General features: G+C 40.8%; 1 protein-coding gene across 10 annotated transcripts in view; it reads left to right on the forward strand.

Annotated features, from left to right (window-relative positions):
- The window catches only part of LOC113407045 (TSC22 domain family protein 1), a 132,487-nt gene extending 111,719 nt beyond the window's left edge, over positions 1-20,768 (forward strand). For 7 of the 10 annotated variants that reach the window (XM_026654518.2, XM_026654184.2, XM_029912154.1 and 4 more), the window contains 2 exons: positions 18,783-18,834; positions 20,406-20,768. In XM_026654518.2, the coding sequence (XP_026510303.1) occupies positions 18,832-18,834; positions 20,406-20,660 (258 nt within the window). In that variant the 5' untranslated portion in view covers positions 18,783-18,831 and the 3' untranslated portion in view covers positions 20,661-20,768. Of the gene's footprint in view, positions 1-17,706; positions 18,346-18,782; positions 18,835-19,864; positions 20,022-20,405 lie in introns of those variants that run through there. The other 3 variants (XM_026654226.2, XM_026654443.2, XM_026654543.2) reach the window with 3 other exon arrangements.
- The last annotated feature ends 1,128 nt before the right edge of the window (positions 20,769-21,896 follow it).

The following is a 21,896-nucleotide window of genomic DNA, read 5'->3' on the forward strand; positions in this document are numbered from 1 at the left end:
TTACGAGGTTTGATTTTTTTTATCTGATTCCTGAGTAAAAGAAAAAAGAAAATCTCAAGTATTAACTTGGAGAATGGGAGGGATTCTTTTATAGAGCTGAGTTAAGGTACATGTATTATTGTTTATAAAAGTAGAAAAGCCTTGGTTCCTTCATGATTCATAATTGCTATTTGCCTAGGGCAAATGAATACCTTTACCTTTATGGAAAGAAATGTAATAACAGAACATTTTACATTTCCCAACATCAATAATGGGTGTTATTTTTTAACAGACCCTGTGATGACATGTAGGATTTTCTGGATAGAGTAAGTTGGAGGGTAGATTCTTGCCCTACCCTGGTGCCCCCACCCCCAAACATATGAAAGCGATTTTCATACCCTTTGTTCAGGATCCTAGTCTCGGTATTAGTTGCTGTGTGATTATAGTGTAAATAGAGGATAAATAATAAAAGCTTCTTTGCTTATGAAAATTTCAAATGTTTGAGTTGCTGTCTTCATTTTGCCTTGCCCAGAAAATCTGGCATAATATACTTTGTTGTTCTTATTGTATTCAGGAAAACTAAAATAATAACTTAACACATTCCATTTGAAGGTGTTTTCATGTCACTGCCTTTAATAATGTCTGTAGAGAAAGAGTAACTTTTTCTCCATAGTGTGAGTGGAGTCTTAAAAAAAAACACAAACAAACAAAAAAACCCGCAACCCTCTTAATTTATACATTGGGAAGCTGCTATAAAATTAGTTATCTAATATTGAGATTCATTCAGCAGGCAACTGTTTAAAAATATGTTTGATTTTTAAGTATTCTCAAATGTTGAACAGTAAATACACTATTACACTAAACTGGTATCTTAGCACTTAACAAGGCTAGCAATCATTATTGATAACTCATCTCAAATGTAGCTCATGACAACAGGTTACAGATGCTTCCCTACTCATAAACTATATATGTGATATTGCAACAACCTGGGTTACTGCATATTTCCAAACCAGGAATATATTTCTCAGTGTTTGGATCAACCAATCATAGCCCAGAAAAAGAGCAGCAAGCATGTTAATCATGGAGAAAAAAGGTTTTTGACCTTTCTGCCCTGCAACTTGGAGCTTTGTTATAAGCGATATTCCGTCTTACATAATGCTGTGTTAGATACAGTACCTCAGCTCATAAAAACACCCATCAGCAGCTGTTGTATAAACAGGATTTGTGGGTACTTTACTGTGTTCCTTGTTTCAACAGGTTACCTCTTTTTATTTACTAATTATTTTGCTGCTGCGTTGAGTGATGGCCCACTATTGGATTCCACTGAGGGTTAGGCATAAACACCATGTGTCCGGAGTCAGAAAATTTGAAAATAGTGTCCCTTGGTCCATGCATGCACCCTGGCTCACCTCGTGCTCCTATCTGAGGCAATAAACGGCAGGGCGGACCTCAACACGCATATTACTTCATTTCCCATAGAAGCGTGTTGGATAATTATACTGTAGATGCTTTTCTGGAAACTAGGATTGGATAATAGACATGCTACCCACCAGTATCAAAATAAGCGGAACCCTTTGTCTTCCTTAGTTTTTATTGGCTCCTGCCACCGCATCATTTCCCACCTGGAAGAGATGGACACCACTGAAATATCATGTATAGCTTAGAAGGGCTCATCATTACTCAGTTGTCTCTTCACTGAAGACATTACTGTTGCAAAGCAATCGCTGTTGAAGAACACACACAGTATAGATATAAGTAGTGTGTAATTACTAATCTGCATGTGTAAAAGATTTATTTTAAAGCCTGTCTTTCTATGTGCTAGGTCTTTTTTATATAAGAGATCTGTATTTATATTACTGTGAACTCCTGGCAGTGACCACTGTAATTAAAGGGTGAGGTTGTAAAACACTTTGCATTATAATGCCTATTTTCAGATGCTTATAACTTTGTGCAACAATCATCCTTTTGGCTAAAATTTTCCATGTTTGGTCTCTTGTGATGGTTTTTGAACAGCCCTCTTGCTGACGTGGCTGATTTAATGTTGCAATTTAGCTTGGAAATAATATTCATTGAGGAACAGCGCATGACCTTAGTCCAAAAAAAACAACCTGGTGTTGATTTGATTGAATGAGTGTTTTAAAAATTACCTGTTGAGCGTGAAGAGTAGAGGGTTTTTTGCTAAGCTCATTAAATGTGCCATGAGGGAATGATGCACTGTGTGTGTATGCACAGCAAATTTAATTTTCACTGTGAATTGCTTAATCCCCCAAATTCCTCGAGCCCAGTCAATCTCCAGATACTTAAAACTGTCCCAAGGTCTGGCAAAAAGGGTTTCTTGCTCCTGGAGCAGGTTTGAAATATTTAGTCTCTTGGAGCCACTAGTTGAAATTAAGGCAGGTTTGGCTCAAACCGTTCTCTTTGAGATAGGCTGAGTTCCATGCAGTTTACTACATAGAATTTTAAGAGCAGACCTTAATAATAGGATCTCTGTTAGCTGTGTGTGGATGTTAAAATGCCTATGACACATTTTGTATGAGCCGGGGTTTGCTCTGGTGTCGTCATATAAATTTCCCCCTTCACTCATGGTCATGCAGCAACCTGTGTGCATCGTTTGGCTGCTGCCCTCTATCCCCAGAGGCTGCTGCAATGCCAGGGTGGACATGCTTTGGGCTGACAAAAGGAGTTGTATAAATGTGCAATATAATCTCAGCCAAAAGCCTTTGTTAGCAAACTGCAGAGGTTGAGAAGTGCTGCTCCAAACAGTTGAATTACACATGTTGATTTCAAAAAAGGGGTAAATAAATTAACAGTGGAAATCACAAGTTAAGGTTAGGTGTACAATTCTAACACTATTCAATAATAAATACCTATAGACTTCTGTCTGCAACAATAAATTAAACTTAATCCTGCTTGTAGTGATAGCAGCCTCCCTCCAGGCTTCCTCCTTTGTTCCATTCATAGTTTAAGGCCAGAAGGGACCATTAGATAATCTAAGATGATCTCCTGTACAGTAACTCCTCACTTAAAGTCGTCCCGGTTAACATTGTTACGCTGTTGATCAATTAGGGAACATGCTCGTTAAAAGTTGTGCAATGCTCCCTTCTAACCTCGTTTGGCAGCCACCTGCTTTGTCCACTGCTTGCAGGAAGAGCAGCCCATTGCAGCTAGCTGGTGGGGGCTTGGAATCAGGGTGGACCAGCAGCCCCCCTATCAGCTCCCCGCTCCCCTAAGTTCCCTGTGCAGCAGCTGCCCAGCGGGCTATCAATTGCAGCTGTCCCTCCCCCCCACTGCCATGTGCTGCTCCTGCCCTCTGCCTTGGAGCTGCCCCCCGAGCCTCCTGCTTGCTGTGCAGCGGGGGAGGGGAATTGGGGGTCTAATGTCAGGGTGTCCCCATCCCCCCTGTTCCTACACCCCGCTTACCCCTTCTTCTCCATATAGAGCAGGGTGGGGACACGGAGGGAGGGAGAGAGAGACCTCGGGGCAGCAGCTGCTTTCTCAACTTCCTGATCCACTTAAAAAGACAATGCACTTTAGAGTGGGTCAGTTACTTAAAGGGGCAGCGTGCATCTCTCTCTCCCCCACACACAAGGTGTGTATCTGTCTCTGTCTGCTATGCTATCTCCCCTCCCTTCCATTCCTGCTGCCTTGTAGAGTGAGAGGCTACATTAACAACAACGTGTTAACCCTTGAGGGCTCAGCCAAGTGCTAGTTCATCATTTAGCACAGGGGTTCTCAAACTGGGGGTCGGAACCCCTCAGGGGGCCATGAGGTTATTACATGGGGGGTCGTGAGCTATCAGTCTCCACCCCAAACCCCACTTTGCCTCCAGCATTTATAATGGTGTTAAATATATAAAAAAGTACACCTCTACCCCGATATAACACAAATTCTGATATAATGCGGTAAAGCAGTGCTCCGGGGGGGCAGGGCGGCGCACTCTGGCGGATCAAAGCAAGTTCAATATAACGCAGTTTCACCTATAACGCGGTAAGATTTTTGGGCTCCCGAGGACAGCGTTATATTGAGGTAGACGTGTATTTTTAATTTATATGGGGGGTCGCACTCAGAGGCTTGCTATGTGAAATGGGTCACCAGTACAAAAGTTTGAGAACCACTGATTTAGCAGCAAGGCATTCCCTGGGAAATATCCCATCCTCTAACTTCACCACCTCAATCAACCAAGCTTCAGAATCATCATAGCTGTGAACAGTATTAAATTGTTTGTTTTAAAACGTTCTCTCTGTGTGTGTGTGTGTGTGTGTGTGTGTGTGTGTGGTTTTTTGTCTGGGGAAAAAAATTTCCCTGGAACTTAACCCCCCCCTCCCCGTTTACATTAATTCTTATGGGGAAATTGGATTCGTTTAACATTGTTTCGCTTAAAGTTGCATTTTTCAGGAAGATAACTACAACATTAAGTGAGGAGTTACTATATAACGCAGGCCATTAAATTTCCATCAGTTCCTCCTATATTGAGCCCAATAATTTTGTGTTTGATTAAAGCATATCTTCCAGAAAAGCATCCAGTCTCGATTTAAAGGCCTCAAGAGATGGAGAACTTGCTACTTCCTTATGTAGTTGATTCCAATGGTTAATCAGTTTGATTTTTCTTTTCTTTTTAATTGTACCTTGTTTCTTTTTATCTGTCAGGCTTCAGTTTCCAGCCACTGGTTCATATTATGCCTTTCTCTGCTAGGTTAAAGAACCCTTTAGTATCAAGTATTTTCTCCCTGTGGAGGTTCTTATACACTGTAATCAAGTCACTTCTCAGTCTTTTTGATACAAATAAACAGATTGAGGTTTTTTTCCAGCTTTCAAATCATTTGGTGGCTCTTCTGCACCATCTCCAGTTTTTTTCAACATCCTTTTCAAAATGTGGACATCAGAATTGTAAATAGCATTCCAGAATATATTGACATGTCATACGAGGACATGGTCCTGGAAACCTTTATTAATATTATTAAAGCTTTGCAAGAGGGATCCCCAATAAGATCTGTTGTATTTGGACAAGTTTCAAATTGTAGGAGATGGGGGAAGTGGTGGTACACTTCCAAGCTCCACCTCCTTTCCTCAGATCATGCAGATGTTCAGAATATGATCATATGGACTCTGCTGGGCTTCCCTCACTGAGGTTCAGATACACCCTTGAACAGGCTAGATTCAGGCATAGACTTGTACCTCAGCTTCCAGAGTCATGTGATGAAATCAAAAGTTCCAATTTTATTTAAAAATTGGCTTGCTTCTAGCCATCGTGGTTACTCAGGAAACTTGAACGGTGTGACTGATGCAGTAGTGTGTCCCTGAATTTGCAGAGAGCCTCTAGTAGAGGGAGTAGCAGTAGCCAGTAGAGCCAAGGAAGAATTAACGTGTCCTATACCTAGCACCGGAGCAGACCAGGCAGGCCTTCCCAGCTCTGGAGGTCGCCTTGAGTGGTTTTGGGGGGAGGCTTGGATGCCTCTGTGAGATTAGTTCTGCATTGTTGGGGCTCAGATGTCCTCTGGGCTATGTTTCTTTGACCATTTGTCTCCACTGGTCAAATCAGTGGGAAGGGGATGGTACTCTAGCCTGTTTCAATGAGACCTAGATCAAAGCAATCTAATGAACTGTTATTGTGCGTCAGCAGGGTCCACATAGACTGTGTGCAGCAGGCTCGTGGGGAGTAGATTCACACCCCAGCTTGCTGCAAGCTAAATGTTCACGTAGCTGTGCCCTTAGACCACCTACCAGTGAGGTGCCATTCAGAGTAGATGTGTACAGACCTTTCTTGTGTGGTTCACTCTCTCCTTCATGCTTTCAGAGCATTGTAATGATTAATGGTGTGGCATTTTAAAATTGTCATTGAGTTAACTCTCCATTTAAGATGAATGAGGAAGCTCACATCTTTGAGCTCTTTCAGGCTTCCAGGCATTACTAAGGCTATGGCTACATTAGCACTTTTGCTAGTAAACGTATGTCACTCAGGGGTGTGAAAAAATGCCCCACTGAGCGACATAAGTTACACCAATAGAAGTGCCATTGTGGACAGGGGTATGATATAGCTACCCCCGCTCGTTGGGAGTGGTTTAATTATGTCGATGGGAGAGCTCTCTCCTGTAGACATTGCATCTATACAGCTCTGCCACAGTAAGCTCGCTAGTGTAGACTCTTTTGGGGAGTGGAAGGGAAAGAGGGTTTGGTAACCAGGAAGTCTGAAGGCTTTTTTTTTTTTAACTGATTTTGGAGAATAAGATTACCCCCGCTCCTCCCCCTCCCCAAAAAAATGTGCTGGGTCAATGACCCAGCATGGACTAGCCCAACTCAAGCCCTGGTTTGAATGAAGGATTTTTGTAAGGGTATACAAAACTTTTAGTGCACCATTCTTCAGGCAGTAGACCTAATATAATACTAGGGAATGGTGAGGACTGTTCCGTAATTAATAGGGACAACGTTAACACAAATTTAGCCAACGCCAAGTACTTTAAAGAGATTAACCAGGTGTTGCATAGGTATGAAATTCTAAGTCTTAATCTTTACTTGGCAAATCATGTATTAAAAGATTAGACGATAGATCTTCTGTAGTTCTCGGAAGGTCAGGGGTGGCTGGGTGTCGGTGGCTTCTGTCCAGGACAGCGTGTTCAAATGGTGTCTTAGTTCCAGATTAAGGAATTTGTGTTCTGTTTGAAAGCCAGCAGAGTTTCAAAGTCTTGGAGAGTGAGGGCCCAAGCCTGTCTTGCCCAGAGGCCTCTTTATGCCTCTAGATGGTGTGAAGGAGGGTCCTAAAGGCAACAAACTTCCCCCAGGCAATACCTGCAGTGTTCCCCTGCTGGTGAAATGACTACACCAGTCCCTTACAATTTTCCATGTAGGAGGCGTGTCCGGAGTACATGCAAAGGAGGATGCTGAACTGGAGCTCCACTGTGCTGTGACTAGAAAGAGGCATGGGGAACCCAAGAATAAGTTAGAGTACCCTAAGGCTTTTACAGTTTACATTGACGGTAGGCAGACATCCCCCACCCCCAGAGTATCAAAAGGCTTAAATGCAACTTTGTCCCCACCCCTTCATTCCTGTGCTGAATTAAAGGTAGATAATCATGATTTTTTCTTAATGACGCACAAAATAAGAAATCAGATATTTATAATACATGTTTTGTTCTTTATTTCTTCCTATTTTATAGTTTGAAATTGCTGAAGAGCATTCATATACTTATAGATTCTAAGGGCAGAAGGGACCATTGTGATCATCTGGTCTGACCTCCTGTGTAACACAGGCCATAGAACTTCACCAAAATAATTCCTAGAGCAGATCTTTTAGAAAAACATCCAGTCTTGATTTAAAAAATGGAGTGATGGAGAATCTGCCATGACCCTTGGCAAATTTTTCTAGTGGTTAATTATTCTCGCCATTAAAAATGTACGCCTCATTTCCAGTCTGAATTTGTCTAGCTTCAACTTCCAGTCATTAGAGCATGTCATAGCTTTCTCTGCTAGATTGAAGAGCCCATTATTAAATATTTGTTCCCCATGTAGGCACTTACAGACTGTAATGAAGTCACCCCTTAGCCTTCTCATTGTTAAGCTAAACAGAGCTCCTTGGCACTCTCACAGATTTTCTAATCTTTTAATCCTTCTCATGGATCTTCTCTGAACCCTCTACAATTTTTTTAACATCATTTTTAAAATTGTGGATACCAGATCTGGACACAGTATTCCAACAGCGGTCACACTAATGCCAAATACAGAGGCAAAATAGCCTGTCTACCCCTACTCAAAATTCCCCTGTATATGCATCCAAGGATTGCGTTAGCCCCTTTGGCCACAGTGGGAGCTCATGTTCAGGTGATTATCCACCACAACTCTCATATCTTTTTCAGTCACTGCATTCCAGCATAGATTCCCTCATCCTCCAAGTATGGCTGACGTTCTTTGTTCCTAGATGTGTACGTTTACATTTATCTGTATTAAAACACACACTGTTTGCTTACGCTCGGGTTACCAAGCAATCCAGGTCACTCTGAATCAGTGACCTATCCTCTTCATTATTTACCACTCCCCCTATTTTTGTGTGATATGCAGTCTTTCATTGGTGATTTTATGTTTTCTTCCAGATTATTGATACAAATGTTAAATAGCATAGGGTAAGAATGATTATCAGAGGATCCCACTAGAAACACACCCGCTCAATGACTATTCCCTGTTTATAATTGTATTTTGACACCTATCAGTTAGCCAGCTTTTAATCTACTTAATGTGTGCCATGTTAATTTTATATTCTTTATTAGTTTTTTTAATCAAAATGTTGTGTGGCATCAAGTCACACTTTACAGAAGTCTAAGTATATTACAGCGATACTATTACTTTGATCAACCAAATTTATAATCTGATTGATTGAACAGCCATGTTGATTTGCATTAGTTATATGCCCTCTTTTAATTCTGTGAGTCCTATGTAAGATGTTCCATTATCTTGCCAGCGGTTGGTGTCAGACTGCCAGGCCTGTAATTACACAGGTCATCCCGTTTACCCATCTTAAATACTATCACATTAGCTTTCTTCCAGTCTTCTGGAACTATGTTCCAAGACTTTTGAAAATAACTTTAACGGTGCAGCAATTCCTGAGTCAGCTCTTTTAAAACTCATGGATGCAAATTATCTGGATCTGTTGATTTAAAAATGTCTTAACATTAGACTCTGCTGTTTAACAGTCTCTTGAGATATTAATGGAGAAAGTGTTACCATATGATGAGACTGCATATCTGCTTTTTCCCCAAATACAGAACAGAAATATTTATAGGGCAGAAGTGTTCATTCTGCATTATTATTAGGCTTGGAAGGAGTAGATTTTAATCAGTAAATGTGGGTAAACTTAGATTTCACCACGCATACAAAAATATTTTAAAAATCTGTGTTGATTGAAGTTTACAGATAGGCAAAGTAAGCAAAATGCTGCTTGGGAATTTTGATTTAAGGATATTTACTTTGTAAATTTTGGTATGTGAAGTTGACAATTGGTGTTTAAACGGTTATAAAGCTTTAACTTTTTAAATCTCAAATCTACTGTCATTAAAAAATTGTCTGACTCTCCCCATAATTTCCTGCAACTGAAAAGTTAAATCAATGAAAATAAAAAGCTTTAAACCCATAATTTTGTGCAATTTGTGAAAATTTAAATAGCTAAAAATTGAAAATCTCTTAAAACAAACATCAATATTCATCAAAATAATAAAAAAATCTAATTCTGCCAAGTGTCATTATTATTGATAATTCTACCATTTCCATATAGTAATGGACCAATGCTATTTAATATATTTAGCATTAATTTCTGACAAAATGGGATGATTTTGAACAGCCATTATGTTTTCCTAGCTGAATGTGATTTTAAAACAATGTTAGTGCACAGGGGGTTGGCTTAAGGAGAAGGGGTCATAGCAATTTCCCTTTACCCTACTTTGTTCCCCTGTATTTTTGCCTCCCCTTTCTCAGGATCCCATAGAATTTTACTGTTCCCTAAGGAATTACAATAGTGGCCTGATCCCCAAAGTTTATTTAAGTCAGTGGAAGGATTCCCGTTGACTTTAATGGGCTTTGAATCAATGCCTAGGAGCCTTGACTTGGCTTCTAATGTAATGTCTTAAGTATAGGCATAATTTTAAAAGTGTGAGGCTGAAGAGGGAAGTGACCATCAAAGGAAAACTGCTGTCCAGCTAGAAACCTAGTCCAGCTGCTCTGCTAGACAAAAGGCAGGGGTGCTTTGAAATGAATTTAAAATAGGTTAGGAGACCATTCAAGACTCCCAATGCAACTTCCAGGGGAGTAATAAAAAGAAAAACCAGAGTCAGGAAGAAAAGGGAGAGAAGAAAGGGGTGAGCAGTAGAAAGTGGATAGGTGGAGGACGGAGGAGGCGGGGGTGAAAGAGAGAGAGGAGCAGATAACTTGTCCTCTCTTGCCAAAATACGTAGGGATTTCTTGTTTTTATCTGGGTAATGAGGTCCCAGCCATGCACTGCCGGGAGCTAGTGTGGCTGTGACATCACCAACAAGGTCCAGCTGGCCTATCAGAACAGACCAGTGTTGAGAGCTACATTCTAATATAAGATAATTTGTGCTTTTCAAATGCGAGTGATCTCACTGCTGCCAAGTGACCACCTGATCGTTGGTTTTGTTTCTTTTGTCATGGTAGGTGTAACTAGAAATACTCCAGTAATTTCCTTTCATTTAACGTTGGAGTGCAGTTCAGAAAATACATAATGTACGTTTTAGAGAACAGCAGGATTCTGTAGCATGAGTGGTTTCTCCTCTAAGGAAACGAGTACACATTAGAAGTACGGATGAAAGCATGGAATCAAATGTGAACTTTGAGTAACTTTTTAGTTTTCTGGCAAATAATTTCACATAGGGATGTATCAGATGAAATTATATATGCAGTCTTCTAAAGCCTGGAAGCTCTGAAAGGCTGTGTACTGACTGCAGAGCAGGCAAGCATATTCAAAGGTAAGGATGATCTCTTGTATGAGGTCAAAAAGGAAGAATACAAGTGAGGTGTGTGCCGGAGAGCTGGCCAGTGTCAGAGGAAGAAGAGCTCTTGTAATGTTCTTTCAACCTTCCACACACCAAAATGCCCTCTCCTGGATCAATCCTTTTAATACACAACTGGCCCAAAAGGGAGGGGCGTAAGAGTTACTGTGGGGTTAGGGTGGGAATAAACCTGACTGTGGCCTATGAAGAGGAAGGGACAGATCTGGTCCCTGACAAAGGAGTGTGTCATTTAAAATTTTAAAAGCACAACTCTTTAGTGGGTGGGTCCTTTCCTCCCTGTGAGTGTTGGACAGAAGCAGTTATAGCGCTCCAAGGAGAGCTTTCAGTTGTATTAAGTTTAGGTATTTCAGATTTCTAATCTAGGGTTGAATTTACAGACAAGGAAGTGTTTGGTTCCCAGACTAGGTGGTACTTCATACCTACTCAGCCCTAGTGTCCTGGATGCTAATTGCAAGGTATAGAGTAACCATGAAAGTTAGATCTCTTAATACAAGAGATTTAGCCCAGTGGGGTCATACACACAACAGATTCTATTCCTATAATTCAAATTATGTTGCTAGACATAGTTACTTGTTTCTGGAAGGATGCTTTGATAACCTCAGAATGTTTTAGTTCTTCCCACCCCTGAGGTCTTCTAAAGATGTCTAGATGTCCCTAGATGTCCCTGTCTCTCTCTCCTTGCTGAAACTCCTAAACTGGAGAGATGCAGACTTTTTTTTTTTAATCAAGATTTATTCCATCACCATTAAAATCAGTGATGTGATATGACGACATCCTCATTAAAACAAATGGGGTTTAATTAGCTATCTGTTTTCCTATAGAAACGAAAGAGCTGTGACCAGTATCCTATCCCCAGAGAAGTCAGTTAGACTTTTTTTTGTCCTTTGATTTTATATCAGCTTGCTTTTAAATGCATCCTTCTGTCTTCTAGTCAGAGTGCAGAGCATATCATCATATATGTACTATAATTACAGATACTGGTGTTATAGTACTGCTGGCCAAGTAGGTTGTATGTAGGGTGGAATGAATGTTCTTTCCACTTTGTAGTTCATTATTTTTTTTCTACACCTTGCTAATGGTAAAAACAAAATTACAAACATGGTAAGTGACACTGGTTCTTTTTCATTTCATTTGAGGTGTTAGATTCTAATTTTCTTTAACACTTCTAAAAATCATGAAAAAACAAAAAAAGGAAATCCACATGCAATCAAACCATAGGTTTAAATAGCTTGAAGGTTCTAGCAAAAAAAATTAAGAAAGCTAATACTATAGAAATATCTGGTACTCAATGGCTCTTTAATTTAACTGACAGACATAACAAGATCCATTGGCTGGAAGTTGAAGTCAGCAAAGTTCAGACTCAAAATAAGATGCAATTTAACCTTTTGGAACAGATTGCCAAGGGATGTGGTAAATTTTCAGTGGCTTGGAGTCTTTGAATCAAGATCGCATGGCTTTCTAAAAGAGATGTTTTAGTTCAACCACAAGCTGTTGGGCTAGATATGGGAATTGCTGGCTGAAAGTCTATGGCCTGTGGCAGATTAGGTGATTATAATAGTCTCCTCTATCCTTAAAGTCTATGAAATTCGCAGTTAAGTCAGGAGAAACTATTCAAAAGACCACCCCTTTAAACTGACTAAATTGAACCTGGTTAAAACTGGTTGGAAAGCCTGTCCTCGTTTAAATCAATGGCAGTTTTACTATTGGCTTCAGTGGGACCAAGATTTCAGCCTAGGTAATTAGAGTTTTGTGGATTTCTGTCAGAATCATTACACTAGTTCCCCCCTCGTGTCCCCTCCTCCCCCCCCCCCCCATGGATATATATGGGTTTGAATTTAGGAATTTTTAAGGCAACTCTACTTATGCCACTAGTCCAGTTCAATATAATCCGCATTAAAATCCCCTCTAAAGCAATGAAGGCAAATGTTTTGCAGGACCCAATTACTGCAGTCTTTCTTCCATTGCTCCACCAAAGTGGTTATAATGCAGTTGGTTCTTAATGTTTTTGTGACTGAACCACATTTTGATTGTATTTCAGCATTTTGCAGTTGAGAAATATAGTTAAAATTGTGTTACCCATAGCAGGGGACTACCATGTTGTAACAAAGGCCCTGAAATGATCAGTTTTTCTAGTGTTTTATAGTGTAGGAAAGACTGAAGATTTATCTCAATTTTGGGAGATATTTGTTCTGTATTTAAAATGTCTGTTTCTAAAGAGAGGAGAGCGTTGTCAAGGTACTTGAAAGATTAAATCAAACCCCAAGGGAAGTAGAAAAAATGTGTGTGGGGAGGGTTCTTTAACAAGCACATAGAAACAAACTGAACCTCAAACAGGTTCTAAATGAGTCTGTACAAATATTTATCTAATTATGTGCTGAAGATGAAAAGTTCTTTAATGGCTAAATATTATTGAGACGAGGTAATTTTTAATGAGAGACAAAAAAAAATGGAATCCCTTCAAAAAGTAGTTTGCCAAACAATCTTTTCAGCGATGGAACAATTTGCAGTTGTTAAGGTAGTTAATTGATCTCTGTATGTAAAGACCAGAGCATGCATATCAGCTACTTAATTAGCATTGAACTTGGATGCATTCTTTACCCACCAAATACATCTCAGCATTATGTATTACTTTATTTATTCAGTGCTTTATTTATACCATGTCTGTGGTGTTTTACAAATGTTAGCTTCCGAAGGATGATACATTCTTGCAATGAGCTCTGTGTGGGTGGACCCTTTGCATGTGTGAATCTTTTTGCAGGTTCAGGGTTTAAATAGGACAGAAATTAGCCCTTGATGCTACAGATCCTTATACACAAGAATAACATGACACATGAGTAGTGCCATTGAACTTGTGGGTGTAAAATTTTTAACGTTATATAAGCATTTCTAGAATTGGGGGGCCTGACGTAATTTTTGTGGGGAAGGACCATGTCTAATGTACATTGCCTATCAATGTACAATGCCTAGTACAATGGGGGTAGACCTCATGTTTGAGGACTCTATGTACTACCATAATGCAAACTATAAATAATAAAAATACATCGTTGGGGGAGAGAAGAGAAAGGGATAGCGAAGTGGGATCACTGATCAAAGGGAAAGGAAGAAATGAGTTCGGGAGAGGATTTTTGTTGCTCTCCTTTGACTTGTCTTGCTTCATCAGTCAAGTAGAATTCTTTAATGGTGTCAACAAGCATGTGGACAAGGATGATGCAGTAGATATAGTATATTGGACTTTCAGAAAGCCTTTGACAGTGTCCCTCATCAAAGGCTGTTAAGCAGTGTACGCAGTCATGGGATAAGAGGGAAAGTCCTCTCATGGATCAATAACTGGTTAAAAGATAGGAAACAAAAGGTAGGTGTAAATAGTCAGTTTTCAAAATGGAGAGAGGTAAGTCGCAGGATCCCTTGGGGATCTGTATGGTACCAGTACTGTTCAACATATTCATAAATAACCTGAAAAAAGAAGTGTAAACAACGAGGTGGCAAAGTTTGCAGATGATACAAAATTACTTAAGATAGTTGAGTCAAAATCTGACTGTGAAGAGTTACGAAGGGATCACACAAAACTAGGCGATTAGGCAACAAAATAGCAGATGAAATTCAATGTTGACAGATGCAAAGTAATGCATATTGGAAAACATAATTCCTAACTGTACATACAAAATGATGGAGTCTAAATGAGCTGTCACTGCACAAGAAAGATCTTGGAGTCGTCATGGATAGTTCTGTAAAAACATCTGCTCAGTGTGTAGCAGCAGTCAAAAAAGCGAACAGTATGTTAGGAACCATTAAGAAAGGGACAGATAAGACAGAAAATATTATAATGCCACTATATAAATTCATGGTGCACCCACACTTGAATATTGCGTACAGTTCTGGTCACCCCATTGCAAAAAAGATACGTTAGAATTGGAAGAAATACAGAGAAGGGCAACAAAAATGATTAGTGGTATGGAACAGCTTCCACATGAGGAGAGGTGGAAAGGACTGGGACACTAAACCTGGAACAGAAGTCTAAGGGGGATATTATAAAGGTCTTTACCCCTTCACATAACACAAGAACAAGGGGCCACCTAATGAAATTAATAAGCAGCAAATTTAAAACAAACTTAATGCAGTGCACAGTCAACCTGTGGAAATCATTGCCAGGGGATGTTGTGAAGGCCAAAAATATAGCTGGGTTCAAAAAAGAATTGAGTATGTTCATGGAGGATAGAGCCATCAATAGCTATTAGCCAAGATGGTCAGGGATGCAACCCCATGCTTTCAGTGTCCCTAAACCTTCAACTGCCAAAGCTGGGACTGGACAATTGGGAATGGATCACTTGATAATTGTCCTGTTCTGTTCATTCCCTCTGAAGCGTCTGGCACTGGCCAGTGCAGAAGACAGGATACTGGGATAGACGGACCTTTGGTCTGACCCAATATGGCTGTTCTTATGTTCTGACTGTGAAGAGAATTATAACTCTCTCCTGAAATTCCCTGATAAACAGGGACAATGGAAATTGACAAAGATGGAAAATTCACAAATTCTAAGGATTGAGGTCTTTCCGGACACTTTGCTATATTTCTACATAATGTGTGGACCAGATGTTATATGTTTGATCATGTCAGAGCACAGTTGTCTGACATGTAGGCGCATCTGTGTTCTAACACTTGCTTTTTTCTGTAAAGTGGACAGGACAGCATGCTTATGTTTGTGTTATCCCATCCACACTACTGACAAAATGTTGGAAGCCAGATGCAGCTAACTATGCACTGACTCAATTAGACTTGTAGACCTCTACAAACAATTTTAGGGAATCATTACTAATCATTCCGCAGAAACATTGATTAACTAGAAGGTGCCCATGACCCTGGAATCAGAGCACAACCAAAATTACAAATAGTGCAATCAGTCTGAAAGACTGCAGTCTGCCTCTTGCTTTGTCACACCAAGAAAGAACATGACAAGTGTGTGTTTTGTTTTTATCGCTTGCCATCTTGAGGTGGGTTATTGTAGGAAAACCTAACCTGAAGAGATTTTAACCACCCTCAGAAAAAAATAATCTGCCAAGAGACTCTCATCCCCTGCACTTGCAAATTTCAGCCTAAGCACAATCACCTCCAGTGTCCTTGAAGCTTAATTGGCATAGTGAGAGGTGATCTGAGAGTTTTGGGGTACAACCACTAAGGGCTGTGAAGATCACGGTTTTAAGTTGGACTGGGAACCAGTACAGAGAGCCCTGGGCTAGGGTGGTGTATTCTCATAGTCATTATGTAAGAAGAGGGGCTGCCTGGTGTACCCTCTGGAGCTTTCACTTTCAACCTGAGGTTCAGCATGTTGCAGTAGTTGAGTTTAGAGGTGACAAACACACAGATCACTTGGCTTGGTCTGTGGCTGATGAGAGGTGTAACCTCTTGGACAGCCGAAGAGTATAAAAGGAATTTATGGTTACTGATGTCATTTGCCTGCCCAGGAGTGCAGAAGGAGCTCAAAACATATGCCCTAATGTTTGTGTTAATATTAAGTAAATTGGAATGGATTACATGGTCAAGAGGTGCAGATAATTTAAAATAGGGGAAACATTGCGAAGGCATGGGAAATGTGACTATTTTTGAAGTAACACATAAGTGAGTGGGAATTCTACCTTAAAGGAAATGTATGTGCTTTGAAGTTGGAAAAACATTTATGCGAAGTTCAGTATTCTTAAATGTAACCTCCCCCGTAAGTAGGATTAGCTTACTTGCGCCACTCTGCTGGTATTACTGAATGAAAGAACAGTAGACCAAGAAAGCTAAAATAATCTCTTTAAGAAGGATGATGATGACATGCTAATGCTAAAGTTAAATTTAAGACTATTATTCCTTGCCTTTCTAGCTTTCCTGCTTTTGTGAGAGTGACAACTGTAATATATATTTAAAATTCTTGCACTACAGAAGAGAGAAGAGTTTTGGCTTTTCTGTTTTGCATGTTTAAATCACACGAATGTTGATACTTTATAGGTTACGTGTATTAAAGGGTGTTTTCAGTTTTATTCAAGTGCTTTGCTTGTATTGTTCTAAGTCATAATTTGGTCCCGTTAAATAGCTAAGTGGAGAGAGTGCACCATTTTAAAATCATTTTGATCTGAATGTGTGATTTTGTTCTATAGTAAAATATTAGAACTGTAACACCTTCATTTTGAAATATGCTGTTGAGATAAATAATTTAAGAAAACTCCTTATTTTCTGTATGACATAGTTTAAAAAGTAGCTGTTGTATTGCCTCATCTGGAAAAGAGTGGATAGACATGTTCAGTGTTACAATATAAGAATGTCAAAAAGCATCTGTCTAGAATTTTACAGATTCATGCTGTGTGTGTATTTTCTGAATTGTCTGGTGGCTGAATATCTTAAAATGAATGGGTTAAAGGCTATAAAAAGGGCCATTTAATTTGAATAAAGAGTAGACAAGTATTAGGAATTTGCCAGAACAGTGATCTATAGGCTTTAATTTATAATTTGCTTCCTGCTGCAAATATTTTCACAAATGTATTCAAGAATATATTGAATAACTAGTTTCATTTTCCTATGCCAACGTGTGCTGAAGTACTGTGGAGGCAGACATATGAACACCTTAAAATTGTGTAAGGATTGTAATTTTTAAGGTGAAACTCCCCTGGTAGCCCAGGAACCATGAGTGTGAATTTTGTGCCTAAACTATACCATCCTGTCAGCTTCTTGCTTCTAACCTTTCTCATCATAAAAATCCTTTTGTCTTTTCATATGAAAAACAGATTTTGCTCTTTCAAGAACCACCTATAATAGTCCTTTAGATTAAAAAACCCTCATGTTGTACGATGACGGTCAACTGCAAAGGGATGATGCAAAAATGAAGCATCGTATTATTGGAAGTGGTTTCAGCAAGCAAATTCTAAGGCATCTGATGAGGAAGGGATCTTGGGTCCTAGGGTTTAATTAACGGAGACCAAATTTCGTGAGACTTTCCATCGTGCATGTTCTGTTTTATCTTTTCTAGTCTAAAGGTATAGTGTTGCGCCAATAGGTGGCGGCATTGGAGTAGCTAAATGTAAGTCTAGTCACATTGTTATTGAATTCCAACATCAGCTATATCCGATCGTTTCTACCCAGGTTAAACTTTGCATGTGTAGTTTTTCTGCAGGCAAAAATCAGCCTGTGCATCTTATAAGCGAATCATCTTACATGTTGAAAGGGTTTAAATTGGGCACTGGATCGTTTTGTTTCTGCGCTGCTGTTGCCACCCAAATTCTTCGACTCTGCAGAGATCTGCTAAATGCTCATGCGGTTCCTTGCAAATCGTGGTATTATAACGGGGGAGAACGGGTCTCCTGGCCAGGGGTCTCCTGATTAAGGGTATCTGGATTTTGGTGATGGTTCACTGCTACTGAAGTGATGCAAAGGAGCCGTTCTGGCGGTGGGAGGTTCCGAATGACCGGCCAGCCAATAGGCACTGACTCTCTTGCATATATTATGCAATAGGACTGGAACCTCAGGTTTTCTGCTGAGTATAGAAGAGCTGACCTCGGAGATTTCTTTGCGCAGCCCTGGGATCAGCATCTTCCAGGATCATACCGCCACAAACTGGTGTTTTTTCAAAATTAGATCTCTCTAGCCAGCCTCCTACCAGTCCCCCGTGGCGGAGATTTAACTGAGATTAATGTAGATCAACAGAGAATCTCTGCATTATTTTTTTCTTTTGGGGGGGGGGGGGTGTTTCTGGCTGGAATTGCATGAATGCCCAACGTTGTAGAACAGTGGCAATGGATCTAGGAGTTTATCAACTAAGACATTTTTCAATTTCTTTCTTGTCATCCTTGCTGGGCACCGACAATTCTTCTTTGAGACTCGACAGTAGGTAAATAACTCTGGTCTAAAATGTGCTTGTTTTCCTTGCTGGAATATTTGCAGTAATGCAGGTGAATGCCAGGGGGCTGATTCCTTTGTCCATCGGACTGGGCAGCACTGGGAAGCTGCAGTGGCACGGGCGGTGTGTTTTACATTTATCTTGTGAGAGATTGAATCTCCGGGACACGGATCGCTGTTACCGCATTATGTAATTAAGCTCCATCTTTGTGGGTTATTAGGGAAAATGTCCGGATCTTTGATCCTGCTGTAGCGGGCGGTTTGAGGTGGCTTTACAGGTTGGTTTCTCTGCATTGAAGCATCCCGATGACATAAACAGCAGTATTAAGTCAGTGCGGGATATATTTCTCAGCAAGCTAGTTATCAGTATTCAACTCTCTTGTCTTGTAAATAATTCAGCTGCTGATATATCTTTTCCCCTCTTTTCAGCTCCTCGGGTGCAAGTGTGGTAGCTATTGACAACAAAATCGAGCAAGCGATGGTATGTACCGATTGTTTAATAAAAATACAATTAATGTTTAAAGCGCGAGTTGTGAATAGAAGTAAGTGTTCACAATATCAAGGTTCTCTGGGTAACATTTAACCGATGCATGGGCGTGTTTTTTTTAATAGTGAAGCTGCTGGGTTTTTTTAAATACACTGATGATCAAAGGCTTCCAAACGCGAGGAATGCATACGTTTCCCTGTAGATGCCTTAAATGACTATGACGGCATCTTCTGCCTTTTAAAAAATGATCGATCCTGACTCCGGGGGTGGGGGGAAGGAGGATGAAATAATATTTCCACTCCAATTTTTTTTTCAAAATCCCCCAACCATCCCAGCTGGATTATCCCTGGAAAATGGGACCAGCCACAGTGTGCTGATGGATCCAATAGGGGCATCCTAAGCTGCTTTAATTCCCATGCTTGCTGGCAATGGAAGGTAACGTGCCTTGGAGCTGGGATCTTGTACGCTGGGGCTGCTGCCCTGCAGGGCAGTGGAAATCATGGGCTCTGTTGCGCGATGGGGGAGAAGCGAAGCCGGTTAAAAAAACAAAAAACCCTCCTCCAAAAGAACACACACACAACAACCCACAAACCCTGTGTCTGTGCCTAATTTTTCCTGTTTTTTGATTTCCGCCTTGGCTGCTCTTTGTTATTGGAGCGGTGCCTGTAGCCGTTCTCACGGGATTCTCTGCCTACTGTTGCTAGGCAAACTCCGAACCTTTAACTCGCGGCTATAAATAACTCGGCAGCTCATTGGCTGAGGCGCGTGGGGGTGGTCGGCCGGGTCTCTTTGACGTCACTCTCGGTCACGAAACACTGGAGGGAGGGAGGGAAATGCGGCAGCCTGCACTGTAAGAACTAGCTGCAGCCAGCTCCGCGGAGGCTGGGCGCGGGGGGGCGGGCAGCAGTTGTTGCAGGGGAGGAGGTTCCTGCTTTTACAAACACACGGCGCCGGCCCGCGAGAGCAGAGCGGGGCTGGTGCCTGGACCCGCACCTCTCATCAGTGAACCCCCACTGATCCCAGCCCTCCTCCGAGGCACGTCCGCGAAGAAGTGCCGGCTGGGGGGTGTGGATTATTGGAAGTGGAAGACAACAGCACGCGGCGGGGAATTTGGAGGCTCGGGCTGGCTTCCTATAGAAACAACCCTCTCCTTCCCCCTTCCAGCCTGAATCAATTCGATGGTATTTTTCTATTCAGATCAATTAATAGGTGAGCTGGCCAGGGGAGGGTGAGCCCATAGACAGAGTAGTGGCCAGGCTGATGGTCAGGTTTGTAATGAGACTGGCCTACTTGGACGTCCAACATTTCTTGTGTGTATTCTGGGTGCACAGGGAATGCAGGCTCTGGCTCTGCATGTTAATCTCCAAAACGCTTTACAAGCACTAGTACATGGAGGGGAGATTTCTCGGCCCCATCTACCCGTGCTTTGCTGTCTCAAAGCTGGAGCCACATCTGCTGCTTGCCTTAGTTGGGTTGGATTATTGTTTCTCTGGCTGAGCAGCGTTGTATCCCTGTCCTAAGGTTGGACCTCTTGCCTGATTTGTGCGCTCTCTTTTCTGTTTCAGGATCTGGTGAAGAGCCATTTGATGTATGCTGTGAGGGAGGAAGTGGAGGTCCTCAAAGAGCAAATCAAAGAGCTGATTGAGAAGAACTCCCAGCTGGAGCAGGAAAACACTCTGCTGAAAACACTGGCCAGCCCAGAGCAGCTCGCCCAGTTCCAAGCACAGCTGCAGACTGGTTCTCCACCTTCGTCCCAGACACAAGGGACAACACAACAGCCTGCCCAGCCGGCATCACAGGGCTCAGGACCTTCAGCATAGTCTCCAATGCCCTGGCCTTCGCGGCCAGTATGCTCTGGACTACCCAGAGAAAAGAGGACAAGTGGAAATCTGCCACAGCCACCCCCTCATCCATTTCATTGCACGCTGCAGTCCAGACTCAAGGACTCTGTACACTGCATGCACCATCACAAGAAAATTTTTTTTTTCAGTATTAAGCACTCATCTGTCCTTTCTTTTTGGCTAAAGGAGTTCTTATTTTTAGGTTGGTGAATAAAAAACAACACAAAAACCCACTATTTTCCAGAGAATTAGCACAAATGCACTGGGGACTTGAACAGCTTCTGCAAATGGCTAAGAAATGGAGTTGCATGCTTGATTTTTGTTTTAAATCTTCCATCCATCCACTGCTGTTACTAATGCAGGCATGAAAAAATGAAGAAATAGACTGGAGTAAAAGTGATGGATCAATACCCCCCCCCCCCCCATCCAATTGGGATCCAAAGTAAAGACTGATGCATAGGATCTAAGGGTGAAAGGTAAATTCAGTGTTCAACACTAAACTGTCACCTGAAACCTTACGTGCAAATATGTTTGCGCTGTTTTCGGAAGCCGTGGACAGGTGCATAAAGCTGTATTAGAGAGAGAAGGTAGGTGACAGAGTTGGGATGTAGGATAATTACAATGAAGGTTATTTGCCTAATGTATATTTGTGTATTTAGTGTAATTACTTTGTAAAATAGAAAACTGTAACTACTATTTAGTTTGTACAGATTGAAATTTAGTTGTTTCATTGGCTGATCTGATGAAGTTTGGATAGTTGTTTTTTTTTTTTAAATGCTACATAAATAAGAATACACTTACGCAGCTGATCAGAATTTGGCAGATTTATGCTGATTGTGTAATTTCTGAATTTCCCTGGCTGCTGAATATTTGAAGTAAATCTTTGTTCACTGTAGTTTGGTTTAAGGCAGGAAAAAACACTTCAAAAATTATCAATTCCTGCTAGCGCAAGAATAAAACAAAATGAGTTTCCCAATATGGATTTTTGCATATGATCTGTATAGTAGTATGCATATGTTTTTGTGCATGTTATCTAAACAGTTGTAACACGTCAATGTATTTAACTGTTGCACTTGTCAACCTTCAATAAAGCATAAGATGTTGATAAATAACGACTTCTATATTGTAAGGTTAACCATAATAATTTTGACAAACTTCAGTGCAACCTTCCAATGTAACCTGATTAAGTTGTTTTTGGACAAAGATTTCTGTACT

Source organism: Terrapene carolina, unplaced genomic scaffold (assembly GCF_002925995.2).
Source record: "Terrapene carolina triunguis isolate 2854851 unplaced genomic scaffold, T_m_triunguis-2.0 Scaffold18, whole genome shotgun sequence".
NCBI classification, from domain to species: Eukaryota; Metazoa; Chordata; order Testudines; family Emydidae; genus Terrapene; species Terrapene triunguis.